Source organism: Oenanthe melanoleuca, chromosome 4 (genome assembly GCF_029582105.1).
Source record: "Oenanthe melanoleuca isolate GR-GAL-2019-014 chromosome 4, OMel1.0, whole genome shotgun sequence".
NCBI classification, from domain to species: Eukaryota; Metazoa; Chordata; class Aves; order Passeriformes; family Muscicapidae; genus Oenanthe; species Oenanthe melanoleuca.
This window is the reverse complement of record NC_079337.1, coordinates 23,694,662-23,707,690: the sequence shown is the minus strand read 5'-3', so window position 1 is coordinate 23,707,690 and position 13,029 is coordinate 23,694,662. Positions and strand designations below refer to the sequence as shown.

Sequence of the window (13,029 nt, the reverse complement as noted above, 5' to 3'; positions counted from 1 at the left end):
AACCCGGCCACCATTCCAGTGCTTTAGAATCTGTATTGTGACTAGTCTGTGCCCATGCAGTGAGGGATGCAGATTTTTTTGGTTTTAGTGTCTCCATGGGAGGGAAACGTGATCCAGATGACAACAGGCAGAGAAAGTAGAGAGCAGAAGATGGTGAAATACTGTATTGCTGGCATATCTTTCAGGAAAGGTCACATACCTTTTGGGAACAAATAATTAGTAGATATCAAACTAAAATATGGAAATATCTGACTATATTTTTAAAATCTTTTTTACCCCCCTCTTCCCCATTGTGCTGCTTAGCTGACTCCTCACTTCCACTGCCACCATGCAGTTGCTAGCATGCGTTTTCCAGATGTGGTCAAACATTTCTTCTGAATGTTTCTCGGTGCAGAAACGGGGGGAGGGAAGAAGGAAAAGAGAAAGAAGAGGAGGACAAGATCCAACCTTAAAAGGCTCAGAGATTCAGCAGCACTCACCAACAGCAGGACATACTCAGCTGTCCCTTATGCTATGGCTCCCTGCTGTGAGGTAGAGCTGTTGGGACTTTCCTAATTTTTTTTTTTCATTTCCTCTTCCCTTTGAGTGCCGCTCAGTTCCAGTAATACGCTCCTAGAGTGAAATCTGTGTCCTGAACCTTACAAAGGCCAGGTTCCATTTTTTCTCATCTGAGAGCTGATTGACCAGTCAATCAACTGTTTGAACAGGATTGATGTGTGTGGTGTCCCTCTGGCTGGTAGAGGAGTTTGGTGTTTGCTCACATTACTTCAGGGTGTTCCCTGTATGTAGTCGTGAATGAACCATCATGGACTGAAAGTGATCAAAATGTAGTGATGATGACAAAAATTGAAGACCTCAAATGATGGACTGGTGGCAAAATATTCTGTATACATGGGAGTGCAAAGGAGGCAAAAATTTCACACAAGCTTCTCTTACTGGACTGCAAAGTTTGGTATTTAAGTAGTAAGATAAACTTGTGTTGCTGTGGGCTTTTATATGGTTGGGTTGGGGTTTTTTTATCAAATAAATTTCTACTTAGCAAAGCTGTCCACTTGTACCTCTCTGTAGCGTATGCTAATGGAGAGAGTCTTAAGTTTTCAAAGATTTAATAAAACTGTTCAAAAAGTTTTTTAGCTTAATAATTCACAATCTGGTGTTCTTGCTCTGAGCTACAGTAGAACTATTTGGAATAAGATGCTTTTTTCCCAATAGCTTGTTTAACAAATCTGATTCCAGTGCTTCTTAAACTAGGTGAGAGAGGGATGGAGATAGAGGAGTGTGCATGTGTGTGTGTGTGCCTTTGGGGGGGAAGGCTGGTTGTTTTGCTTTCCTTCCCAGTGAAAACTTAGATTGGGAGTCTTTCAATAGCAAGGAAGAAAGTTCAAAGCATTTAAGTATTCATTAGTTTCATTAGGAGAATTCTTGAAAGTGTTCGCTCTTACTATTTATTTGTGACTAGTACTGAGTTCCCATCAAGAGCTTGTAACTCTAGAGTAACCATTGAATACCATATCATATGATTGATGGGTTCCTTTCTTCTGTGACCTCAGGCAAGGTCAGCCTGTATATCCCATCTCGAGTGGATTCAGGCAGCCCTACCCATCCTCACTCTCAGTCGACCCTTCCATGTCCAGGTAGGTGTAGGAGGTGAATGACTGACTGGGGAGTAACTGCTGGCATTAGAGGGCAAGTTGCTCTTCTGCTTGCATCTTGGTCTGCTTTTGCTTGCTTTTCAGTCAGCTAAACCCTTATGCATTCATTTTTATTTAACTTTTGTGTGTATATGCAGTTTGCCTGGATCCCACACTGGTCTCATTCAGCATTTTCCTGTCAGTCTCTGAAGTGTTGCAATGAGGAGCACCCAGTGAATTGTCAACAATTAATCGAGCTGTTTCATCTGAAATGAGTAATTTGTTCATTTCTAGATGCAACACACAGCATAGCATCCTTGGGTTTTGCTCATGTCAGTATGCAACCAGGTGGATTGTCACTCTAGTCTGTGATCTCTAGTTCCAATTGTAAGTTGTTGGTAATTAGTCTTGAATCACGTAGGTAATGCTCTGTGTGGAAACTTGCTCACAAGGTATTTCATAGCCCAAAGCCACTAATGGCAGGGGATGCCAGCACGGTGTTTGTACTGGTGTGTGACTCAGGCACTGTCTTTATGTCTAAGTGCAAGCAAGCAATGCTAGTTGAGTCCTGGCCATGACACACTCCAGACCTCCTATGCTCTGCTTCTGCATTCTAAAGGCAGCTTCTCATCCTGTGCTTGGTGTACCAGAGGCTGCAATACACAATTCTTGGGGTTTTTTCTGTGATCTGTAGAAGAGACATTCTCTTGCACAGGGATTTAAGGCAGGCTATTTGATAAGTGGTAGGCACTCTTACCTCTTTGTGTGTGGGCTCCTTTGGATTATCACTGTCCCTTCACTTCCTTAGAGGAGAATGATAAGCCTGTGTTTGTCAGGGTGATTGGGAAGAAAACCCATTCCTTCTCCATGATAAAAATCACTTGATTTGGTTACAGGGCTTTGTGTTTCCTTTGTTTTGATCACATGAAGGAAAAGGGCAACAAGGGGACTAGGGAATGGTGAAAGGAGAGGCTGGATGCCATTCCTTAGCCATCACTCATTCAGCAAAATTTTGGAGCATGAGCTTGCTTTTGATGTTAACAGTACTTTCCACTGGTTTAAAATACAGCATGCAGGTTTTCTGCTGTGCCAGAGTTTGCAATGCTCAGCACATTCAAGATCTGTCTCAGCTGTCCTTGAGAATGACCTGGGTTAGTAAGGTAGGATTATTCAGTTAGTGGTATTTTGAATTTATTTTCCATTTTCCTTCTTGTTCAAATGAAAGAAAGCTTTAATTAGGACAAAAATCTCTCCCTGCTCCCATCTTTCATCCAGGATGCAGGATTTTCAAAGTTTATTTTAAACACTTGAGGTAAGAATAGTGGGTTCAGATGAAATGATAAATCTTTTACCTTAAGTACCTTGAAAAGTAAAGAGAGCCATCAGGGACTTCTTGAAAAGACTCTACTTTCATTTTATTTGTTTCTGCATGGCAGTTTCCTCCTTTGCATTGGCTGGTGGTGGATATTTCAAGGATGTCTATATCTTGGTGTGGAAATACATTTTTTTGGTTAAGAAATGTGTATTTTTATTGCTAGACAGTGCAACAGTACAAACATTAAATACTTCTCGTATTTGCCTGAAAGGTAATAAAACAACTTCTCTACAACCAAAATGTTGACTGATTTGTTTGTTTGTTTTTCTTGAATATTTGGGCTACAATGCACAAATCTTAGCCAAATATTTTTGTGTGCTCTCTAAGAGTTGTCTTCATGCAAGCTCCATAGCATTTGCATTCTTGGAGTGTCCTTCTGCTGTCATATATGTTTGATGCCTGTCTTCAGTGGGGTTACAGACCTTGCTTTCTTTTTTTCTTCTAGGTTTTCACATCACATGATTCCTGGTCCTCCAGGCCCTCACACAACTGGAATCCCTCACCCAGCTATTGTAACACCTCAAGTAAAACAAGAACATCTGCACAACGACAGTGAACTAATGCATGTGTGAGTCTGCCTTTCTGCTCTAGCCTCTAATGAATAATGAGAACTAATTCTCTCTGAAGAAGAGTCAAGTATGTTTAAAAAAAGTGCCTTTTATGACCTCTTTGAATTTTAACTCTACTATTTGGTGAGAGTAATGGTAAGCCATTTTCCATTCCAGTCCAGCACTTTTCAGTTGCTGGCAACAGCCATCTTGATTCAGTCAGAATCGTGGACCAGTTGTGTCTGTGAACTCATGAACTTCTGCTGGGAACTTCTTACCTGCAAACTCCCCAGTAAAAAGCAGCCTCATTGCTTAGTACTCAGAGGCAGAAGACCTAGGAAAGAAGGGGATGAGAGGCTATTGTCCTGCCTGTGGCAGTGATCTTTTAGGGTACCATGGATAGCCTTTCAAAAAGAGTTGAGACAAGTCTGGAGCAGATTCACAGATTAAGTGTTACTTGCTAGAGAATGTCAACCTGACATCCTCCCTGAGTATTAAACTGAAATATATGAAAGTGGATGGGACATGACCACTGAAATTCTCATTTTTGCTACTTGAATGCTACTGTAACCACAAGTTAGTAATTTTTCATTGGATCTTTTTAGGTTGAAGGCAAATTAATGCTTTTTTTCCTTTCCTTTCCCTTTCCCAACCACGTTTTAGGAAGCCTCAGCATGAACAGAGAAAAGAACAAGAGCCAAAAAGACCTCATATTAAGAAACCTCTGAATGCTTTCATGTTGTACATGAAAGAAATGAGAGCAAATGTTGTAGCAGAGTGTACTCTGAAAGAAAGTGCAGCTATCAACCAGATCCTTGGCAGAAGGGTATGTACACAAGGGTTTGTGAGCACTCACATGTGCTGCTAATTTGTGTTTCCCTTTAGCTGGGTGTGAAGGCTGACTTTCTGCTTGAGGTGATAACTGATGTCAACTATCAAATTAGCTATAGAAGATAAAACATGCAACAGAAATAAAAGCCTATTTTGATTTTCTTTTTTCACCTTTAGCAACATCATCAAATTTGTGTCTGTTCCACTCATGGTGTCAGCATCTCAGACATGAAATGCCCTCAGTCACACATGGAAAGATTATTCTAATCACATTCTGGGTCCTCCTGTAGGCTGATGTCCATCAGGGCAGGAAGGGATCATTCAGAGATGAACACTGGATGCTACTGGAGATGAAAATCAAAAGTGAATGTAACGTGGTCCAGCTGTAGTCATGTAGGTTGGGAGGGACCCATAGAGGTCATGTTGTCCAACATCTGCACAAAGCAGGTCCAGTTACATCAGGTTGCTCAGGAACCTTGCCAGCCAAGTTTTGATTATCTCTGGAGTCACCAGCTTAATACTGAGGATCCCAGTAAGTGTACCAGAGCCTTGCTGAGAGCTGTATGCTTCTGTGGCATATTGTAGCCATGCTTTGTGCTTTCCATGTAATGAAAGAAACTGCAGGCCAACACACAGTACAGCCTTCATGTTCTCTGCCAGTGTTATTCTTCCAAGGAAAGGCAGCAGAGGTAAATGCCCATTTTGCAATTGACTCCCAGAAATGAGGAAAGAGGTGACTTTTGTATCAATCTGAGTCTGAGTAGGGATTATTCAAATTCCCAGTGAGCACCTCCTTTTGATTGTTGACCAAGGCAGTATTGAGAGGCACGACTCTCTGAAAGCCCTGTACTTTTAGGTGGGAAATCAGTACATGACCTTAAAGTGCTTCTTTTATATTACAGCTGGAAGACTTCCCCCTCCAAACAGAGCAGAAATCTGCTGATACTTGTCTCAGTTCATTCAGTCTTCTGCTTTCTGTTGTTCTTGTTACCTCCCCTTAAAGGATGTCTTAGTACTTGCCTTTTCCATGCTTTCATGCAAGTCTCTAGGATCACGGCCATTTGCTTAAGAGTTGGACTTGATGATCTTGAGAGCCCCTTCCAACTCACAGTATTCTGTGATCTGTGAACTACTCTTACAGGTGATGGCACTCCCAGATGATTGATCTTAGTTGCTTAGTGTAACAGCCTTGTTTTCTTGGCCTGAACAAGGGCAGTGGCTTATTTATCTCTGTTTTGGTAAGGAATCAGCCTCAGGGCTCCTTTGCATGCTTTTTCTGCAGCTTGCACTCTTCTTTTCAAGTTACTATTCTCTGTGAAAGTACCTCAAATTCCACTTTTCCTGTGGTACAAATGAGGCATGAGTTATCTGATGCAATTCCTTGGACATTAATTATTGTCCATTGTTTTGTGTTCAGGCATCCTGGTCACTATTTAGCCTGTGCTATTCCAGAGAAGGAACCACCACAACTGTTCCCACCAGCTGACACTTTGCATGCTGCTGATCCCACAGGATTGTGTTCACTACCTTCCAGTTCTTGGTTGTGCATGTGGAGTTTGAGAGTTGCAGACAAGCTGAACTGCTCTGGTCTCAATAGCACATCCAACTTGCCAAGTCAAGGCAGACAAGAGCTTTAGTTCACATCCTCTGATGTGTGACCAGACAACATATTAAATCATACAAATGTGATCTGATCTGAAATCTTAGTTCTGTATGTTAGTCTTGTATGAGTGTCTTAAAGATTTATTAATGATGGTTAGTCTGGTTTTTGGTTTTTTTTAATAACTACTTCTCCCCTTACTTCCCCATGGATGTTGTCAAACAAGAAGATGCATCTAATGCTGCAGCAGTGGAACTTAATTCTTAATTCTAAATAAAAGGCTTTTACTCTTTTTGGTTCAGGTCTGTGATAGATGTTTCAAGAAGAACAAAATTACTAGATGCTGATGTAGCTGGTACCTTTCCAAATGTGCAGATCGTGAGGTTTTTTGTTTGCTTTTTGAGGGGGGGGGGTGTTTTTATTTTTAAGTACATGAAACCAGGAAATTTATTCCTGCTTGGCTATAAAGGTTAACTTATGTAATTTGTAAGGCTAGTTCTGTGATTTCGTTATCTTTGGAACTTTTGCAGTTGCTATTTCCTATTTCAATCAGAAAGAAGGTACCTTAAAGTTCAATACTTAGAAGTTGATTTTGGAGCAGGAGTGCACAGAAAGCCTTCTGTGTTGGCACTGAAAACTTGTATCTAGCTGCTGCTTGAAAACAAGACAGCAGCCCCTTCTGTCAGGGGGAGATTGCTGCCCTTTAAAAGCAGCACAAACCCCCTCAGTTCTGTCAGGAGCCAAAGGCTGGTTTTGTTGCTGGTTTTTTTGTTGGGGTTTGCTTTTGTTTGTTTGTTGTTGGTTTTTTTAAGTAGTGTTGGGAGAGCATGGTTCTGTGAGCAGATTATTTGGTGAGCCCTGTTTCCATAAATAATTTTTGTCTTGCTCAAGGCACTTGGCAGTTGCAGAGCTGAGAAATGCCTGAAAGTCATTAATAAACACAGGTGCTTGTAATTGCTAATGAATGCCATTTTTGCAGTGGGGAAAGACTGAATCAAGTCACTAAAATGCTCAAGTCATCTGTTGCCTAGGTGTAAGTTAGCTCCTGGTCTAAAGATGTGTTTATTTTGTTTGCAGTGGCATGCTCTCTCCCGTGAAGAACAAGCAAAATATTATGAACTAGCTCGTAAAGAAAGGCAGCTACACATGCAGCTTTATCCAGGCTGGTCTGCAAGAGACAACTATGTAAGTCATTCACTTGAAGGTTATTTTTAAAAATTCACTTTCTTTTTGTAACTTCTAAAATTATTAGTGCTTCTTTTTCTCTGTATCTTATGGGAAGTTCTGGATGACAGGATGGTGAATATACATATAACATAAACCTTATATTTGTTTTCACTTCAAACACCCAGAAAACTTGAGATATTGTTGCTGTTGTTGAGATCCTTCTTATGAAATTCACAGTTTTGAAGGGGAAAAAATAACATGGAAAATTTTATTCCTAAAACAATGGCCAGTAATGTTTCATGTTGTACTGTACAGCTGTGAATTTTCCATCATTTTCTATTTGATCACTTATTGTCCAGAAAAAATTGATTTCTTGCCTTCAAGAGAACTGCAAGCCCAAGGGTCTCAATGCAGACTGAGCTTTAAGTCAAACTAATTTAGGATGTTCCATCTGTGGAAATCTTTTATAAGTAACCTTCCTGGTAAAGCCTGCTGTTATACATGGATACATATGTGTATACATTAAGAAGTTTTCTTACAGTTACTCTTCTTTTATAACTAAATACCAAATAGCCTGTACTGTGTGGTTACACTCTGATGCCCACAATGAGCTGTCAGTGTAGGCAAATATGATGACACCAAACCCAGAAGCTGCAGTCCTGAGAAACTGATCCTAACCTGAGATCTGAGCTACTTTCTGTCCCTCCATTAGATGTGACACCATCTACTGGCCTAGGAAATGTACATGTTATATCTGGCTCAATTTTCCTTCTGCATTAGGTGGACAGTAGTTTTTCTCTACTTCAGTGATGTCTTTGGACATTAAGGATGAGGTGCCTGAATACAGTGTTAACAGAAACTGTAGAAACTGGCACAGAATGCACTGACACAGAAGCTGTGTGATTATCTCTGAAGGAAATACCCTGGACTTGCTGACATGCAGGCCCAGTTCTGTAAGCACACACACAACTGAAAGCCCTAGAAGCTTCTTTCTGTCTGTTTTATACAGCCAATAACCTCTCCTGACACTACACAGGTAGGGTTTATTTCCAGTAGCCAGACTGTGCCAACAGAGCTGTTCTGAAGCATAGCTGGGAACAAACAGGGTCTTAGGAAAAGACTCCCTGGAAACAGGGGGGTTTTACTTGTCCCAAATTTACTTGCTGGAAAATCACACCACTTTGGAGCCTTGTCAGCTCGTGCATGCTGGACATCAGGCATCAAGCTGGTGCTGTGATGTTTGGTCATGGTGGCTCTGAGAGCCTGTGTCCTGCCCCAGCCCGTGCCACACAGCTCAAGCAGCAGACCTGAGGTTTCTTGAATGCCTTGACAGACATTTGGAGTGTGTGAGGTGGCACGTATGAGTTATCCCTTTGATGTGCTTCCAGCCTGCATCCTGTGTGGAAGTATAGCTCTGACATACTCCAGTCCTGTATGTTACAATGAAGAACTCTGCTAGCTTCCTCCTGCAGCCCTCCCTCTGCCTCCCCAGGAATGCACACGTTCTGCAGTGGTGCTCCAACAGGGATCAGAGGAGAGCACAGTTTATCATTGAAACCTTCTCAGATATATGTCATCTTGGGTTTTTCCAAAAAAGTGAAATTGTGTTAATTTAGCACGGGTAAATTAACTCCAGTATTTTGAGGATTGGAGGTGACTTAGGGGTGGTTCTTCTGTTTCACAGAACAGTACAAGTAACAAAGACATACTGTTTGGTTTTAGTTCTTCTATTTTGGGTTGCCTGGTTAAGCAGGATTTTAGGAATTTGAAGAAAACGTTATACATTGTTATTCAACTGTTAAAACTACCTTTTTAATATGTTTTTATTACTGATACCCAGAGCAGTCATGCCAAATAGTGTGATAGGCATGAGAAGCACAATGTTTTCACATTTTTACATTTCACAACATGAGGGTGACTGTGTGTGCTGCAGTTGTCAGAAACTATCTTAATTGGGAATGCTGACAATTAGTTTTCAGCCCAGTCTTCTATTCCTTCACTTGTACAATCTTATAGGTAGATTTCAGATCAGCTTTTAGTTTATGTTTTAGCACTTGGAAGTCAGCCTGACATAGAGAATAAAACAAAGTTTTCTCCCATGACTTTTCCATGTTAACATATGCACTAATGCATTTTCCCTTCTAAAAAAGTACTGCCATGGTGCCTAAGTGATAAAGTATCTTGCTGTGATTTCCCCAGAGCCCTTGAAACGTGTTTTCCAAATTCTGGTATTGGTCCTAAATTCAGAATCTTGCTCACAAGGCACTACCCAGCCCTGTTGCCAGCCTTGGGATAAATAAGGGTAGGATCTTGAGAATCAGCCTTTCTGGAGGCTTCTTTAAAATATAAATAAATATTATTTTTTCTTAGAACACACACAAAAAGCTTTCACTGACTTTACAGGGCAATAAAGACAAGGCACATGGAAGTGTGTGTTAGGGTGATGCAAGATGACTGAGGTTTAAAACTGTGGCTCTAAGCTGGCCTTGTGTTTCAGTTGACAGGCTGTGTGAAGCAGGAGCTGTGGCCACTTCCACAGATGGGGTGCAGGAGAAGGCTGAGTGTGTAGGCTGGCACGCTGTGGCCAGTGTGGTCTCTCAGAAAGACAGCTGCCAGGCATCCATTTGTGTTCTGCACTTCAGCCATGTTAAGGGTGCTCTGCTGTTCAGTGTCTGCTGTTTGGTTATTGCAGAGTGTGCTCTCCAGGCACAGCCACAGCAGACTTGGCTTTTGTTCAGGTAGGAGCATTATCAGAACAGTTTCACTTGGCTGGTTTGCACCCTGGGGACAAGCCATGGTCGTCCTAGGTGCTTTCAACACCCTGTCTGCTCCTGCCATGTATGACTGTGTAAGTATCTGAACGTGTGAAGAGTTCTTGTAAGAGCCATAAATTATGATATCAACATATGTGTCATCAGATTATTGAGCATGAGAAGTCTCTTAGGTGCTTGTGGCTGCCAGTGTCAGTTGAAAAACTGCCAAAAATTGTAATTCCATGTGGGTATAAATATATGTATTACTGATGTGCATATTTCTCCACAGATGCTCAGATCAAACTTTGTTAACACTGACCTAGTTAAAAGTGGGATAGAAAAGCTACTCTGGAAGTAATAGGGTTCTTCTAACATTTTCAGTGTCCAGATGACTTTTTGCTGTGAGGTGACAAAATAAAGTCATGTGCATGTAATGGTATGATAAAATTTCCTATTTTTCAGGGGAAGAAAAAGAAGAGGAAGAGAGAAAAGTTGCAGGAATCAGCATCAGGTAGGCCATGACCACCTTGTACTTGCCATTCACCTCAGGTGTATTTTAGAAACCAGGGCTTGAGCTATTTAATTTTTACGAGCTTTTGTCTAACACTTGCTTCTGATGGACGTTTCAAGATACTGGAATGCTTGTGCCCATTCACACAACCCATGCCTCCTTTCCCTTACCCCTTTCTGAGCAGCAGTCCTGATGGCATCAACATCTTTGGCTGAACTTACTCATTGCTGCAATCACTGTGCTGTCTCACCTCTGCTTTTCTCCTCAATCAGTGTTGTGTGATCTTCAGACTTAACTGTGTCTCAAATACTGTGTGGTATGATTGGACACTGGAAACTTTACACAGACCTTTTGTAGTAACTGTATTTTTTCTCACTGTATTTTACATTTCTTTGTACACTAACAGCTGCCTAGTAGGTTGGCTAAAATCATCAGTGAAGTCTCCTCTTTGCCTTTAATATATATATAAAGAAACACCCTGTTTTCCCCAACAAAAAATGGCTGGTATAAGAACCATGAAAAACCCAAACAACAAAACCAAAAAACACACACAAAAAAAATTCCATGTAACACTATAGCAAACAAACTTACTTGGAATGTGCAAAAACTCTGTAACAGAAATTTGTTAAAGGAAAACAATCTTCTACAGGTACAGGCCCCAGAATGACAGCTGCCTACATCTGAAGCATGGTAAGAACATCTCTAAAGCTTTCCTGCTGATAAAACTGAATTGTAAAATAAGCCTTCTTATAAATTTTATGCAATAATATGAATTTAGCAAAAATTGCAGAACTATCATATCCCAAAGCTAATGTTACTTTGATTACTGATGGTTTTTATACCGGCTATCTATTAGGTGTTCACCATTTCACTGCTTAACCATAATATTTTCAAATTGACCACACCTCACTGACTCACTGCAAGTCTGCCTGTGAAGCAGGGATGGGTTTATTAAGTGGTGCAAGCTCTCCCAGACTGTCACAGCTCACAAGAACAGGGTAGATGCTGGCTCTGGAGCACATTTTATGTGCTGACATCAACACGATTCTGGCTGGCTGGGTACACCTTTTATAAACAATTTATTCACCTGTATACTAACAAAACACCTGCTAAGAAAATGGGATTGTATTTCAGTTGTTTCAGAATTTCTCCCACAGCTGTACAGTGATATTTCCTGTGTGGTACAGGTTGGGGTTTTTTGTGGTTGTTGTATTTCCAGCACAGTATTCCAGTGTTTTCTTTCTTTGTATCATATTACCTGCACTGAGGGTGGAATGACTAGTGATTACACATGGGCAATAACACCATCTAGTCAGCTTGTCAGTGCACACAGTACCACAGTGAGATTCTAATTTCTCAGTGTCTGTGTTGGAAGGATGGTACTTCTGTTTCTCTGTGTGATGTGTTTTCTAGTAGGAATTGCTTTAATTTGAAACAATAGTTGCTTCTAAACTGTCTAATTAAGCCAGATTGCACTTGGGAGATTTCCCAAGAAGTCCAGGAATCATGCAAAAAATAAAACTACTTTTCAAAATCACGTACACGCTGTATCAGAAATGGACTCTGTCCTCTCTTCCTCTGCCTCCTTTGGCCACAGGTTCCCTGTGGCACTCAAGAGTAGTCAGCAAAGCAGGCCCTCAGCTCTGCTTAGGCTTCCAGCCTGAGAAAGCCAACTTCAGTTTCCTGTGTGCAGTGTGTCAGTCAGCAGTCAGCATGATTCAGGCCTCTTCTGGAGTTATGCCATTACGCTGCTTAGTCTAAACTTGGTTAAGACAAGACTTTGGTGATTTGTTTTTTAGATTTTTTTTTTTTTAAGTTGAAGTGAAAAGGCAAAATCTGTGTTCTTTTTTACTTCCTAATTAGCAGAAGTTTTCCAGGCAAGCAGGCAGCCTTGCCCTTTGCAATGTACCTAAGTCATGCTGATTTAAGAGTGGATTGCAGTGTTGGGTTCTGTAGCCTATACAACAAATGTAGCTGTAAAATATCATTACTTAGAGCATTATACTTACTGAAAAATAAAGTGCTTTAACCTTGAGTTCTACAGTTGATATTTCAGCTTAGTTGCCCAGGTCCCTGACTGTTGTGAATATTTTTCACTTTGATCTTAACAGTACCAGTAGGCAAAATACCCATAATTTTATTTGAATTGATGCAGAGCACTTGATTGGGATTGGAATACAACTAAGGTTCAAGTGACAGCTGAAAAACAGGGATTGTATTTGGTTTCTTGTATGCCTTATAGTCTTCCCTATGCTGAGCTACTTTTGTTGGAGTTTCTCTGCATTTTCAGTATTAGAGGTTGAATGGTCGGAGTGTGGGGGTTTCCTCTCCCTTTGACCTTTACACTCCCACCTTCCTGCATCCTCTTAGGCTTTGTAGCAGTGTGGAAACTCTTGGCAATAGCTGTCTCTGTCTTCAGGCAGAGTCTGAAAACAGCAGTATGTTCTTCAGAGAGGGGGAATGTGCTGTTGCCTCCATGCATGCACGTGAAGGCAGCCCCACGACGTGTTTCATGTGGATGATCTGCACCGGAGATGTACAGATGTGCTCCTGCTGGAAGTAGATGCACAGAATGATTTAGGGAGCCTGAATCAGCCAGACTTCAAAGTAAAC

The 13,029-nt window shown here is 41.1% G+C and overlaps 1 protein-coding gene across 7 annotated transcripts in view; it reads left to right on the top strand.

Annotated features, from left to right (window-relative positions):
- Positions 1–13,029, top strand: part of LEF1 (lymphoid enhancer binding factor 1) — a 70,465-nt gene that overhangs the window by 45,950 nt on the left and 11,486 nt on the right. For 3 of the 7 annotated variants that reach the window (XM_056489402.1, XM_056489403.1, XM_056489401.1), the window contains 5 exons: positions 1,551–1,634; positions 3,452–3,574; positions 4,218–4,380; positions 7,063–7,170; positions 10,368–10,416. In XM_056489402.1, the coding sequence (XP_056345377.1) occupies positions 1,551–1,634; positions 3,452–3,574; positions 4,218–4,380; positions 7,063–7,170; positions 10,368–10,416 (527 nt within the window). Of the gene's footprint in view, positions 1–1,550; positions 1,635–3,451; positions 3,575–4,217; positions 4,381–7,062; positions 7,171–10,367; positions 10,417–11,065; positions 11,107–13,029 lie in introns of all 7 variants that reach the window. The other 4 variants (XM_056489406.1, XM_056489405.1, XM_056489404.1 and 1 more) reach the window with 3 other exon arrangements.